Source organism: Lycorma delicatula, chromosome 1, assembly GCF_047948215.1.
Source record: "Lycorma delicatula isolate Av1 chromosome 1, ASM4794821v1, whole genome shotgun sequence".
In the NCBI taxonomy this organism is placed as follows: Eukaryota; Metazoa; Arthropoda; class Insecta; order Hemiptera; family Fulgoridae; genus Lycorma; species Lycorma delicatula.
Window position 1 is genome coordinate 129,823,260 of NC_134455.1, and position 15,903 is coordinate 129,839,162.

The following is a 15,903-nucleotide window of genomic DNA, read 5'->3' on the forward strand; positions in this document are numbered from 1 at the left end:
TACTGTTTACTATGAGTTTCTTTAACAACGTTAGTTGATTTAACAACTTGTATATTTTCCTACATTAGCCAAGAATGTGTTTTTCTTTATATGTTTTTCATACTTCTGTTTGTTTGTTAAAAAACTGCTTGAAATTAGCTTATTTTTCTGATTTTGTGGAGCACACAATTTTGAGAATATGTGCTGAGACTTAATTTATGCTCAGATTGATAAAATGCAATTAAAAAAGATTTGTTTTCAAAACACTTGGATTGTACTGAAAGATCTAAAAGTAGATCTTTTCAAGATATTTCAGGTGATTCATCAATATCTATGATGAAACTTCTCAATAACTCTGAAAAAGTATTCTGGAAGCATATTTTAATTTGTTCAAAAAGGGAATTATTTTTTAAAAAATTTTTATGATGTTTGAGTATTCATCTTATGATTTTTAGATGAATATGAGCAAAAGAACATATATTAATATTCAGTTAATGAAGGAACGTATAAAAAATACTATATTATTTGGTCACTCTTGTGTAAGAAGAAAATAAAAAAGAGCCAAAAAATTACTTAAGACCATTGCTCTACCACATTATTATATTGTAATAATGGTGGGAGGGGAAACAGAAAAATGGTTTAATCCATTCAAAAAAAAAATGCAGATATTCAAATAATATATTTTATGTATGAAAACTGTTTAAAATTTGATTAGATTGGGTTTATTTATTTATTTTATATAGAACAGTTATGTCCACTTTGCCACCTTTCTACCTGTCTGCGGAACAAAATTAAAACTAACTTATTGATTAATATTAAAACTATTAATATTATGACTACTAACTTGTTTCAAACAGGGTGAATGAGTTTTTATTAATTCTGATAATACTATTTATGGTATATGCTGATTTATATTCTGAATTAAAGTAATTCCAACATAAAAACCAATACTCTACTAAGCTAAATTTAACTTGTTTGTTGATTATAAACAAGAACAAAACAAAAGTAATGAAATGTAGTAGAAATAACAATGATGGACCACTGAATGTGAAAATAGGAGGAGAAAAGATTATGGAGGTAGAAGAATTTTGTTATTTGGGAAGTAAAATTACTAAAGATGGACGAAGCAGGAGCGATATAAAATGCCGAATAGCACAAGCTAAACGAGCCTTCAGTAAGAAATATAATTTGTTTACATCAAAAATTAATTTAAATCTCAGGAAAAGATTTTTGAAAGTCTATGTTTGGAGTGTCGCTTTATATGGAAGTGAAACTTGGACAATCGGAGTATCTGAGAAGAAAAGATTAGAAGCTTTTGAAATGTGGTGCTATAGGAGAATGTTAAAAATCAGATGGGTGGATAAAGTGACAAATGAAGAGGTATTGTGGCAAATAGATGAAGAAAGTAGCATTTGGAAAAATATAGTTAAAAGAAGAAACAGACTTATAGGCCACATACTAAGGCATCCTGGAATAGTCGCTTTAATATTGGAAGGACAGGTAGAAGGGAAAAATTGTGTAGGCAGGCCATGTTTGGAGTATGTAAAACAAATTGTTGGGGATGTAGGATGTAGAGGGTATACTGAAATGAAACGACTAGCACTAGATAGGGAATCTTGGAGAGCTCCATCAAACCAGTCGAATGACTGAAGACAAAAAAAAAAGTTGATTATAATAATTAATAATAAAATACTTATCATAGTTATTAATTACTATAACATAAAAATCTGACAAGAAAGTTGTAATACTTAACTAGCATTGGTTATTTATTCTTATATAGCAGAAAAATAATTAATTATGCATGAAAAAAGTTGCATAAGATTTCTTTTTTAGGTTGGGGGTAAATAATGATGAATTTTTATTGTAAAAACCAATGTTTTAAAAATTCCAAAAATCGGTATTTTTTTTTTCTGCTTCCCCACTTCCAAAATCACCTCAAGAAATTTCTTTGATTTTTTTATGTTTACTATGTTAAATGGAAAAAATTTAAATTTAATTGTACAACCAAATAAAAAGTTACCCAACATTTCGTTTTTAGGCGGGTGTATTATAATGAAATTTTATTGTAATATTACTAATAGTATATTACTTAAACATTTTAATTATATTTATAGTTTAATTGTATTAAAAGTTTAAATAAACCAAAAATGTTTTGAAACATTAAAAAAACTGATAGTTTTAATCGACTACCCCACCAGCAATATTGCCCCTTAAGTAATTATTTTGGGTCACTTGCACTACTATTACCTCTAGGATGACATTAAAAAAATTCTTTAAAAAATATGCAATAAATAAAAAGACGGCTTTTTACAATTTTTGGAGAAGGGGAAATTTTGGGGCAAAATTAAAAAAGAATTGTAAGAACGTACATGCATGTACGTTTGCACTGAGCTTAATATTTGCACATGCATGCATGCACTGAGCTTAATATAAAGTGAGGTTATGTTTGCAAAATTTTGAGAAATTTAACCCCTCACCTCCTGGCAATATTGACCACAAAATTTTACCAATAAATTGCCTGAAATACAAGGGTTTCTGTACAAGATTTCATCATAAAGGTAGAGTAGTAGTACACTTTTTAACTCCAAACTTTCCAAGAATTTGCTTACGGAGATTGTATTAATTTTAGTATACTTGTATAATAGATGTTTATGAACAATAAAAAATGTAAACAAACTGTAAATATATTATATCACGTACGCTGGCACAGTGAGACAGGGAGACATAGACGCGCACGTGCACACACACACACACACACACACACACACACACACACACACACGTTAAAATGTTATCTAAAATAGATAGGAGTGGTGAACCCATAGTGAGATCTTTCTCTTGCTGATAATATTTATTGTTAAATTCAAAATAATTATATTTCATACACTATGGCTTCACAACTCACCTATTTTAGCTAACATTTTCATGAATGAATTAGAAAACTATAAAATGTTATATAAATAACACCAAATATTATTATAAGAGATATGTAGATGATATATTAATCATATATAATCAACAATTTAATGATGAAGAAAACAAGATAATAAAAAAATGAATTCTTTAGTTAATAGCAGCATTGAATTTACCTTAAGTTGAGAAAAAAACAGTAGTATAAATTTTTTGGATATAAAAATTACAGTAATAGTAAGTTTGATATTGTTATACATAGGAAACATAAACAAGTTACTATAATTCATCATGACCCCATCCTTGGAATCATAAAATAGCAACATTTAATACCTTAATATATAGAGCAATAAAATATCTAAAACATAATAATATAAATTTAAACAATCAATTTTTTTTTATTCCATATTTTTGATGTGCATTTATTGTGAAAAGATTATTTTCGGTACTGCAAGTGTAGTTTATTTTATGTTATTTATCTAACTTTTATAGTATCATCCTATTTTTATTTTATGTATGAATAATAGTAATAATTTATGTAGTAATAATAGTAATTGAAGCGTGAAAGATAATATTTATTTGTGTATACATTTACAGATTGCAGAAAGCTTTTAATATACTGTATTTATTTTTCTCTTAGAATTTCCTGGTTTTATTAACTCATTCATTATAGAGTAAGTACATAAGAATGCAATCATAAATCAGTTGTGTGGTTTACCTTTTTTTATATGTGTGGTTTACCTTTTTTTATAGTTTTGATTGAAAGGCCTAGTGCTTCACATTCATAAAATAAAAATTATGGCAGAATATTGTGATATAGATTGGAATGGTTATCGATCTAATAGATCTTCTAGTGAGGATTATCCATATATGAAATCTCCACCAAAAATTCTATCTGAGCAAGAGGCTTTAGAGGAATTAAGAAATACTATACTGAAGGGAAAAAATGCTGGTATGTTAACATTCTGGATTTTCTATCTTACTTTAGTGATGTGCTTGAAGTAATAGTTTTAATCTGTAATGAACAATTACAATTATTTCTTTTTTTAAAAGTACAACAGTACTCATTTTTCTTTGTACGTAGATTGTAAGAATTTTATTCATTTTTTCTTGTTAATTCATTGTTATTGTTAGTTATATGTTGGAATAGGAATATTAGTGAGATAAGTTTATATACTTGTAAGTGTTATAAAAATGTGTATCTGCCAATTCATTTTCAGGTAATATGGATAAAAATTAACAAAATTATGAAAAAATCCAAAATTCCTTTTAGTTTTCCTTTTGTCCACCTTTTTAAAGTTATGGTGTAAACATGTTCACCAATTACATAATAAAAACAATTATTAAAATTAAAACATGACTGCCAAAAAATAAAAATAAATTAATTAATTGAACTAAAGAATAACAGTATATCAAACTAAAAAAACGAAAACAGGGTATGGAAAAAAGGACTAAATATCATGTTGCAGTATTTAATTAAATAAAATAATGGCTGACAATCAACTTTCAGTTTTAATTTGTTTAAATATATTTTCCATGTTGTAGAAATAGCAGGCATTTAAGGCTGTCTAATGATTAAGTTCTCATCAGGACTTACATCGATAAGAAGATTTTGTCCTTCAACAAAAATGTTTAAATTCAGTTGGGGAGCTCTTTAATATGGGACAACTAGTGCTATTCAGAGACAATTATGTATATATATTATTTATATATATATAATTGTCCAGTATCAATTTAATATATTCAAATGTGAATTATGGGGAGTTTTATTAGGCAGTAATCATAATGTTGAAAGTGATTTGTTATATTGGGTGACTGGATGTGTTGTGTATTTCTAAACAAGTGACGGTTGTATTCAACACTATTATTTAATAAAAAGCTCTCATGGTTTGTTAAGGGTATAGATTGGGGCCTGATTGTTATGAGAGGCTCATTTACATTTTTTGTAAAATAATACCACAAATCATTACTTATATGCTTATTGAAATTTTATAGATACAGAGAAATAATAAACAAGTGAATATAATATATAAACCCTTCTCAGTAAAACAGGTTCAAATTAAACAACCCTAAAATATTATCATTTCGTGTGTAACCCTTCACAAATTTTAGTATACTTTTCTAAAAAAGAAAAAAATATATTGTACATTTGCAACACTAAATAATCAAAGATTCATTCATGAAAACTGGTTAATATAACTAACAAAAAGTATGAACTTCCAATAGGCTTTCCATATTTTTTTGGGTCCAACACAGGACATATTTTTGAAATTACTTAAAAGTCTTAACAGTTTACTGGAACGTGAAACTTTATTTATTCAGTTGTGTTTTTCACTAGAAATGACTTTTTCCAGAAGTGGTGTGTTTGTTTTAATTACATCATAAAATTACAACAAGAATGTTCTGAATTAATTTTAACATTTAGCAGATGTTAAAACCCCTTTCCGCAGACCAAATGTTCCCTGTAATTGAAAAAAACTCTCTCAACTGGAGAAGATGTACCAGGCAAAGACATCGCAAACTCGACCGTTTTTGAAATATTCCAACATAAAATATTTTTAAGGTGTTTCAAAAGACATCAGTCTTTCATTGAATAGCCTATTCATTGAATAGGTCATCAGTATTTATGGAATCTTTTATAATTTCATTAACAACTTGTGCACTTTCTTCTAAATCAGACCAGTCAGTTTCAGTTCGTAAATTTATCCACTGAAACTTACTAACTTTATCAAAACTGATTCTCCACAACTCTTAAGTACTGGATACTAGAATTATAAAAATTGGTCTATGCTTGAGAAGAATTTTTGTTCCTGAACATCTTTATTTCCTTTTAGAGTGCATAGAAATTCTTTGACAGAAGATGGTTTGAATTTGTGGGTTTTTTCCATGAAGTTGACAAATTATTTTAGAATATGTCTGAAATGCTTCTGTTGCTGTGATAGAATTTACTTCCAATTTCAGAATTACATTATTAAATAACTGAAGAGTACCTATAAAAATTTCAAAAACAATTCACTTTCTTCATTTTCAAAAAAATCAAATAACAATTTTGGGCATTTGTCACAAGATAAGAAGTATGATTTTAGACCATCAAAAATGGAAAGAATTCTTTCTATTGCAGGTACAAAACTAAGGAACTTTGTGCTGCTGTGAGATAATACTTTTTTGTAATCTATTTCCACAAATTTACAGAACTCTTTAAGTTTGGTTACTATATATTGTGGAAATATTTATAAATTTTTATAACAATAACTTCTATGTCCAGGAGTAGAGATTCACATGCTGTTTGTACTGAATTGTGTACAATGTGGGCTGAACAACTAATTTCTAAAATTGGTCTGTCTAAATCACTTTGAACATTTCTGAACACATTTTCATTCCCTTTCACACCACCAAAATTACTGTTAATGTTATTAGCAGTTTGTATTTTTTCACACACTGCAAAAGATACTGAGTCAGAGTTGGAGCAGTTTCACCTGACACTTCATCAAAATTTAAACGTTTACCTTCTTCAGACTGAAATATCTTACAACATCTGGAACAAGTTTTACTTCACATCTGTTTGAGCTGTCCATCATTACTGTTTCATAATTAATGTTTTCCAAAGAACGTAACACATTATCAAATATAAATTGTGAAATAATGTTAACAATAAGTGCCTTGGTTTTGGTTCTAGCAGATGAAAATTTTGGGTATATAACTTTTTAACCAGTTTAGATGTGCAGTTTGATGTTCTGAACCTGAGTTCGTGTCTAGCAGTGGTATAAAAATGTAACTTCTTTAGCAGCATACTCCAGATTACTGTTATTGTTATTTCCATCTTTGGCTTTAAGCACATATAAACTAAATTTTAATGATTACCGTAGATTTCTAAATAGGTGAAATTGGTAGCACAAAACTACTAAGAATAGAAGAATGCACTGCCACAACTTATGTTATAAAACTTAGATGGTTACCTTTTTCAACTATTTCCAATTTGAACCAACCATTGATATGGAGATTATAGAATTACAGAAAGATAAATTAAATTTATTTTATAAGATTTATTAATAATTCCTCTAACAATTTGAAGTTAACTAAACAGAGTTATTAGTCTTAGATGAATTTTAACTTTATACTACAATTAGAACTACAGATCTTTCTGCTAAATTGAGAATTTGTATGAATAATTACTTTTTAATATACTGTGCTTTAAAAAAAGCTTGTGTACAGTTTCTTATTTTCACAATAATCATAGTTTTTATAAGGACTTATTATTATTTATTTTTTTTATGATTTGAAGTGTTATGTTGGGCATTGTTAATATAATACAAAATTTATTTGTCACAAATAAATTTAAAACCCATTATTGATCAAAAACTGAATGTTAAGAGAAATAAAGTTAATACCACATATGATGTAACATGGACAAGATTTTTTTGTAATATTTGATGAAGTTTTTCATTTAGTGTTTTTTTTTTTCACAATTCTATTGTAATTAATGGATTTTATGGTCATAATAATTTGATTTCATTCAATGAGTGGTGTAAGTCATACAATTCTGTGAAAATGGATTGAAGAAAGTTCAGAGTGATTGTGATTAAACTGGTGGAGTTTTTTTATGTTAAAAGTCATCAGTTTCTAATGGAGAACAGTTTTCTGCTAATTATGAACTTAAAATCACATTCATTCATGTGTAGTAGATGGTTTAATTACATAGTATTACAGAATGAGGTGATATAATTAAAAATTAATTCTTGACATCTATAAAATTATTGCTCTGTATTTATGGAACAAGAAGAATTAAGATTCTGTATTGAGGAAATTAATATTCTTAAAAGTGTGTTACAAGCATGTTGAAGGTTGAAAGAAACTGTGTAATGACTGATTTTATTATGTATGCAGATAAGTATAAAGTTTATTTTAGGTGTATGGTGAATAAGATGTACATACAATAAAAATGGTTTGTAATAACCTGCATTTTTACTTGTGATTAAACACGTTTTTAAGAGTACTTATTTAATTTAAATGTTTAATAAATGAGAATCACGTATAATCACATTGTTGTTATTGAATGATTTTTCTTATGTTTGTTAAAATAAATTTCTCTCTATTAAGAAAACTGAAAAATATTATTACCTTAAAATGTGTTGTAATTGGAGTCTGAAGTAGAAAACCATTATTGTAATTTACTCAAAATGTGATTTATCATTTCTGTTTAATTAAATTATACTGAACAATGAGTAAGAGTTAAGTTATTGTAAGATAGTGAATATATGTACATTGATTTCCAGAACTGTTGTCACTGATAGTCTGTAGCTAGCTTTCTATCTTATAAGAACCTTAGATAAGATAGTTTTGAAGAATATAATATTATCAAATTTTTTTTTTCATATCTTTATGATTTATTTTATATGGCAATAAAAATAATTATGCTTTCCTGTTTCTTAATTATTGAAATTTTGTTAATAATTTAAATGAAGTACATAGATATTATGTAACTTCTTAAAAAACCAAAAACTGTTCTTAAATAGCTTTTTTTTTACATTGAAATTAAGATAGATATTTTTTTTATCATTAATTTTCAATGATATTTTTTTTTATCATTAATTTTCAATGATATTTTTGTAGACTAAATTAATAAGTAAAAAAATATACTGAAATTATATTTTTGATAACTTTCTGGTTTAAATTTTTTTTTTAAGTAGAATTTTTTTTAAATTTAGACAATTATAATTTTCCCCTTTTTGGTACATTGTAAGTTGTTCTGCAACAATTTAAAAATATTCTAATTGCAAAAAAGAAAGTGAAATTTATTCTCTTACTGATTTTGCCATTTATGTGCAAGGAATTTGAAAGTACCAGTTCGGTTATTCTTTTAATATTGTAAAGTTTAAAACACAAGAATTCATGCTAAAATTATCTAGAGCTTCATTAAGTGACTTTGATTGTTATTGAAAAGGTAATTGATACTTGATGGTTACTTTTAAAATGATTGACTAATTATGTAAATGTATAAAAAAAGTATTTTTTAGTTGATTTTGATTGAAATTAATTCAGATTTATTTTATGAAGTTATAGATTATTAAGAAAACCTCTTTCTTAACCCTCGGGGTTGAAAAATATGAAAATAATTTCAGAAATCAGCTGTAACCTAAAACCTTGTTTTATGAGGTTTTCCCTATATTAGCAGTACGAGTTTCAGTATTTTTGAAAATTTGTTACAGTTCGATATTGAAATTTCACTTTAGTTAGGAATTATAGTATAAGAAATGTGTGAAAAATGTTAGTTGTAATGTTTGTTACAGTGGTGTACACTTTTCCCTTTGTGTTCATACTCATTTTTATCAACTGGACTAACAGATACATAGATACTGACAGATACTGGACTACAATAAAGTTACTGTACATAAAAAAAATAATAATTTTTACATACTTTAGTAGAAAATATGACAAGTATATGAAGTTTTATTAAAAATAAGGCATTAAGAGATAAATATTAAATTTTTTTTTTAAGTATGAATTTGTTCTTATGAGATTAATTTACAAGATGTTAACATTAAATTATACTTTAAGTAACATTTAGCTGTTTTTGTAGTTTTAACTAAAAAATTGCCTCCGACAATGAACTAAATGTGCTTATTAAATGTGTTTCCTTATTTAAAGAATATAACTTTCAGAATGAGGAATATTTTCTATCTGTGGTGTTGTTTACTGCTTTACTTATGAAGGCAAGTAATAAGAGGTAATTGTGCATTTGAAGGATCTGTTAAAAATAATAATTAATCTTTATATTCTTGTAGAAGATTAACTGTAATCCATAAAATGTAATAGATTCCTTGCTGATATATGTGACAGATGGTAGTATAGTATCTTTCCCTTTCATCTGGAGAGTCCTAAGTTAAAGTCTCATTCAGGGATGACATTTTTATACATAACAAAATTAATTTCTTTTCTTCATCTTAAAAATAAAGGAACTATAATTGGGCATCAAACTGCTATTTCTGAAAGTACCATATTTGTTCGAGTACCCCCTGCCATCAAATAAGCCCCGCACCTCAATTTTCTGGGCCGAAAATCTAAAACAAAATTGAGTATATCCGGTATTTTAAAGTGCAACAGATATGATAAAAAAATACGTAAATACAAAAATATTCAGAAAGTAAAGCATTTAATTCGTTCATTTAAATTACAATATTAATATTACATTAATAATTAATTACCATAAGTACTAGTTTAGTTCAGAATCAGTAGGCCAGTAAAACGAAAAGAAAGTATATGTTGAAAAGGATCATTTCAATACACTTTTTTATATGGGATTTTATTTTTAATTAATCACCGTCACTGTCAATGCCTGTAGAAGAGTTACCAGTAGTCTCCACATCGCTCTGCCAAAGGTAAGAAATGGTCTTCACTACCATCAAGTTCATTAGATATTCCTAATTTTTTAAAACCTTTTTTCCTTACTAATTCCGTGAAAATACCTTCCCAAGCATCTTTTATCCGAACACAAATCTGGTTAAAATCTGGGCGTTTCATTCTTCCTGTAGGTGTGAGAAAGAAATTTTCATCAGCCATCCATTTACTGTACAGTTGTTTTAATGTAGATTTGAATGGTTTCCTCTGAAGAATTATCTAAACGGTAGTTACCGGAGGCTAAACGGGAAAAAGAAAAGATTTGAATGGTTAATTAATGCAGATTAATATAATAATTAATATAATCTAATGGTTGCAATAAAGATGTCAATCCGCCTGGAATTATTACTTGGTGATTCATACCCTTTTTTAAAATGTCTTTCAGTTTAGCAGTCATGTGCCCCCGATAACTATCCATTACCAGCATACCGGTATTTTTTTTATTAAGTAAATCTCCTGATCGCTTTTGCCATACACACCTGATCCAAACTAAAATTAAGGTTTCGTACATCCAACCTGATTCCTGTGCTCCGATAATAACTCCATTTACCTGTATGGCAGGATGAGTTTTTCTTTTAAAAACAATGTACATAGGTAATTTTGATCCATCAGAAGTAATCCAAAGCATAACACTACACCTTTGTTTTTCATTACCACCAGTCCGAATCGTTACACTTTTATCACCTTTTTTGTTTACGGTTTTATCAAATGGCATTTCAAAATATATGGGGGTTTGATCAGCGTTTCCTATTTGAGAAGGCAAATAGTCTCTATCTTTTCTAAGATTTATTATGTATTTGTGAAAATGTAATATTTTTTGTTCATAAGCGTCTGGAAGTCGTTGAGAAATGGTCGACTTTTGTCTTATTGACAAATCATTTCGTGCAAAAATCATGTTATCCATCTACAGCTTGCTTTAAAATCAACTTTATTCAATAATTTAGCGATTTCATGAGCATATGATCGACACATTTCTGTCGTGAAAGCATAACCGCATTTTCTTTTTTCCATAACAGTGATACAATTTTTTTTCTATGTCTGTGAATTTTGGTTTTAAGCCATGAAAAGCCCGTTTATTACAAACGCCTTTCACTAGAAGTTGTTTCTTCTTACGCCAGGCTCGAATGCAGATTTCATCTACGTCAAATTTTCTTCCTGCCGCCCGATTTCCAATTTTTTCAGCCTCTTCTATAATGCTCAGTTTTTCATTTACTATAAAAGATCATAGCTGCTGTCCTTTTGTACTCATTTTAATGCCGTAATTAAAATAAATCACCATATTAAACTTTACAAGATAAACTAAACAGATAAAATGCACATAACCGTCCACATATACAAACAGTACAATTACTATGGCAAATAGACAAGACGACAATGGATAACTGATACTGTAACTGTAGTGTCATTAGAACTGGATGCAGCCTATACAGAATGAATCAGTTTTATAAAAATACCGTAACTTCGTTCCTATCGATAATGTGAACATGATGTTAATAATTAAGGATGTATTCTGTATAAGCGGCATCTGGATATTGATAAACGAAAGCCTAATGTAACTGTATTTATGTGATTGAATTTAGGTACTTCTAAGAAAACATTTATTTTACATAAATTATCCTGGCTATGTTTCAAGTAAACCCCGCACCCTTATTTTTTCTCTCCAGTTCCAAGGAAAAAAGTGCAGAGGGTACTCGAATAAATGTGGTAGTTTAAAGGGACCATTTTTATACGTTTTTTTCTTGGTAAATGTGCAACTACTCTCATTGCACATCAATTGTTTTATACTTTTGCTATATCAAGTAGACATTCACCCATTTATAGTTTTATGTATCTTTTGGGAAAGTGTTAATAAATTCTACACATTCGATTGTATTTTGTTGCAGGTGATACATTTGTTAAGAGAACAGATGATAAATTCTTGTTACGTTTCTTACGTGCGCGAAAACTTAATGTTGAAGAAAGTTATAAATTACTTCAGAATTATTATGCTTATCGACAGCGTAATCAGGAATTTTTTCGTACTTTAAGTACTAAGGATACGTTAATTCAACAGGCTCTTTTTGATGGGTTTCCTGGAGTTTTAGAAAACAGAGACAGGTAAAGGCTTAATAAATGTCTAATCGTACATTGTTTGACTGAATGCAGACAAATATGAGTGTTTATGTGTTCATGCTTATGTTATAACATTACAATTGAAAATTTTTATAATCATGTGAAATATATGTCACTTTCAGATAATGAACTTGAATTTTAAAAAATCGAATCAGTTTATCTAAATATACATAAGTGCTCAGTATGAAGTTTACTAAAATTCTGAATAATTCAAAGGTTGCAGATAATATGAATTTATTTGATGTAGCTCTAATTATTTACTTCTCGGCTATATATATTTTCTCAAAAACAACTGTATAGGCAATTACCAACGTACCAAACCATAATTCAAACAAGATGGTATCAAAGAAAAATATAAAAAATCTCAATACATTAACAGAGCATAAGTTTCTCTAAGAATAATTTTAAAATTTTTCATTTGATCTTCAAATTTAAAACATGAATAATTCGCTTATTCTTAGTAAGATTACAGTCAAATGTTAAACCAAGTTATTCTGTATCATCAGGTAGTTTAATTATCACAACAGCAATTGCCAACTTTTTAACATGATTTATAACACTTAATATTGCTTAATAAATTTTCAAAATTAGAATCTTAAACTAAAATACATAATATGAGTTTTGATTAAATAGAGCGTTTTTAGGAAATTATCAACTTATTTGTATGAAGTCTTCTCAATTTGATACTTTAAGGTATTACAATCTGTAGACCTGCAATAGAAGTAGACATATTGGCAAACGAGACCATTCTTGATGATATTATTGTTTCTCATGTAATCATCATGCAATATCATGTATTGCATGATGATGATATTATTGTTTCTCGATATGAGGTCTGTTCAAAAAGTAATGACACTTTTTCTAAACTAAAAAAAAAACAACTTATTGATTATTACAGTATTATAAATTAATTTCCTCCTTCAATTCCTGCTAACTTTCAGGATGTTCTGAGAATTTTATTTTATGGAATGTATTGTCTGTCTCAGATTTGTGTCCTTTTAATGGCAATTTTAGTTTTGGCAATTAAAAAAACCCGATTGATGCTAGGTTGGGTGAGTATGCTGAGTGAATGATAAAATTGAAAAAATGTTTTGTACAAGAATCTTGTGAACTTATGAATTTAAATATATCAGCAGTAACATATGGGGTGGAACATTATTATGATGAAAGGACCCTCGAGTTATGCCAAAGTTTAGGTCACTTGTGTCTTATATTTTTGTTCAGGTGTCTGATGATTTCTTGGTAGTAGTGGTGGTTGATTGCCTGCTACAGATGAAACTCATAGTGAAGATTGCCTCTATTGTCAGAAAAAACTGTCAACATTACCTTTATACTTGAATGACTCTTGCATGCTGTTTTGGTCTCTATGATCATTTTTCATGGTACTTTGATAACTGAAATTTTGTTTCCACATAGCACCCATACACCTATATATCATCATCAGCTATCAACAATGACAAGAAGATTTCATCATCATTTGCATGATTCAAAAGTTCCTGACAGATTACTACGCATAGTCTTTCTGTAGTATCAAGAAATTTAGAACAACTTTGGTGGCAACACAATGCAATTCTAATTTTTCAGTTAGTATTTCATGACATGTTCAATGAAATCCCAATTTCAACTGCTATTTTGCAACTATTAAACATTTATTTGACACCACAAAATCATTTACTTGGATAATATGAGATGATGATGTCAATGGTTTTCCTATATGAACATCATCTGCAGTAAGTTCTTGATGATGTAAAAAACCATTGAACTACTCATAGGATTGTGTATGGTTCAAAGAGTCTTCCCTATAAGCTTCTTCAGTCATTTTGTGTCTTTTAGTAAAGTTTTTGCCATGCTTAAAATAAAATTTTACTACAGTTGTTGGTGTATCTCATTCATTGCAAAAATTGCCAAAGGCACCAAAACAACACCTACCTAGAATGAATGCTACTCAAAAACTAATTATGATACACAAATGCAAGTCATGAGGTATTGTTAGTTCGTATGTTTTACAGTGATGCCAACTCATTCCTCAAAATATAAGCTTCAGAAAAAAAGCTTTAGTTATTTTTTTTATAAACCTCATAATCATTACCGTTAATTAGTTGCAACTTTTTTGTATTATTTGATATTTTCAATATAAAAAAAAATTAAGTATTTTTCTAATAGCAATATTACATTAATCATTTTCCACCCTCATCTCTTGTTGCACTGAATGTAGAAACCCTGACCAAGACTGTATCAACAATCTTTTTTTGAGCACTAGAATTTTATTTTTGTTATATTAAGAGTTTCTTTACAATAATTCTCTTTAGCAAATTCAGAAATCAAATATTAATATTTTTCAAAGCCTTCATAATGTTTATTGAGTTCTTATTATAAGGTTGTCTTTGTATCTTCCATAATTCATTTCTTTTACGAATTCTACAGATAAATTGCTCATTAATCCAGAGCTTAAGTTCAGCATTTCTAACTTTTTTTAACAAAAAGTACTAAATTTATCTATATAATTTATAATCTCCAGTTACACCATACTTCAAAGGCCAGTATTAGTCGTTCCTATCTTTCTTGTTGTCCAAATTTTGTATGCATAAACTGCTACACTCCACACAAATACTTTTAAAAAGCATCCTGTTAATCCTTAGATGTATTTGATATTGGCAGTCTTCATTTCTGCATGAAATTCTTCTTGTTAGTGCCAGTCAGCCTTTGATCTCGCATTACTTCATTCATCCTTTATAATTTTACATTCTTAATAGCAAAATTTTGCAACTTCAAATGTAATGTGTTCCCTTATCTTATTATTAATCTCTCATTATCCTCCTTTTTATACATTTCATTACCTTTGTTTTAGTTTTATTTATTTCCAAAGTGAAATTCTCTCCTTGCAATAAACTCATGCCATTCAGAAATTTTTCTGCCTCATCTTTGGTGTCTGTCAAAGATTAATGACATGACCAAATCTTAACATTTTTCTCCTAGCATAGTTTTACTCTACTCTCTAGTTTTTCTTCCAGTTCCTGAATTTCTTCTTCTGTTTAAAATAAAAAACAATGGAGATAGGCCTTTGCTTCAGAATCGGAGCTTGTTCCTCTTCATTGAAGAGCTTAGATCAGCACATGCTTTAATCAGTTCATTAGAAAGTATCAGTTATTATATATTACTTATGATCTGTTTTATTATGACAGTGACTAATAAAGAATGTGGGAATAGCAGTACTATTTCTTGCAAAATTCATTTTGTATTAGATTTCTCAGTGTGAATAATTTTAATGCTGATGAGATTAAATGCGAATCATGTAAAATTTATGTATGTACAGTAATTATGAAGGATAGATGTGGCTGTGACATTGTGAGTTTGTTAAAACTATACAAATGTTGATATTAAAGAGAGGGTTGGGAGGCAGTATAGAGATGGGACCTGTTTGTTTAGCAAATATATCCGAATATTGGTAATGTCAGTGATCTATGATTAGTGTTCTTGATGTGTAAATTTCAACCATTTCACATCTTA

General features: G+C 28.2%; 1 protein-coding gene and 1 long non-coding RNA gene across 3 annotated transcripts in view; one reads left to right on the top strand and one right to left on the bottom strand.

Annotated features, from left to right (window-relative positions):
* Positions 1–8,204, bottom strand: part of LOC142322258 (uncharacterized) — a 69,690-nt gene extending 61,486 nt beyond the window's left edge. Inside the window, exon 1 of the long non-coding RNA XR_012755812.1 lies at positions 8,008–8,204. This is a non-coding gene — a long non-coding RNA (uncharacterized LOC142322258). The remainder of the gene's footprint in view (positions 1–8,007) is intronic.
* The window catches only part of LOC142322249 (clavesin-2-like), a 72,782-nt gene that overhangs the window by 15,766 nt on the left and 41,113 nt on the right, over positions 1–15,903 (top strand). For both annotated transcript variants that reach the window (XM_075361123.1, XM_075361113.1), the window contains exons 2-3: positions 3,643–3,841; positions 12,168–12,381. In XM_075361123.1, the coding sequence (XP_075217238.1) occupies positions 3,688–3,841; positions 12,168–12,381 (368 nt within the window). In that variant the 5' untranslated portion in view covers positions 3,643–3,687. The remainder of the gene's footprint in view (positions 1–3,642; positions 3,842–12,167; positions 12,382–15,903) is intronic.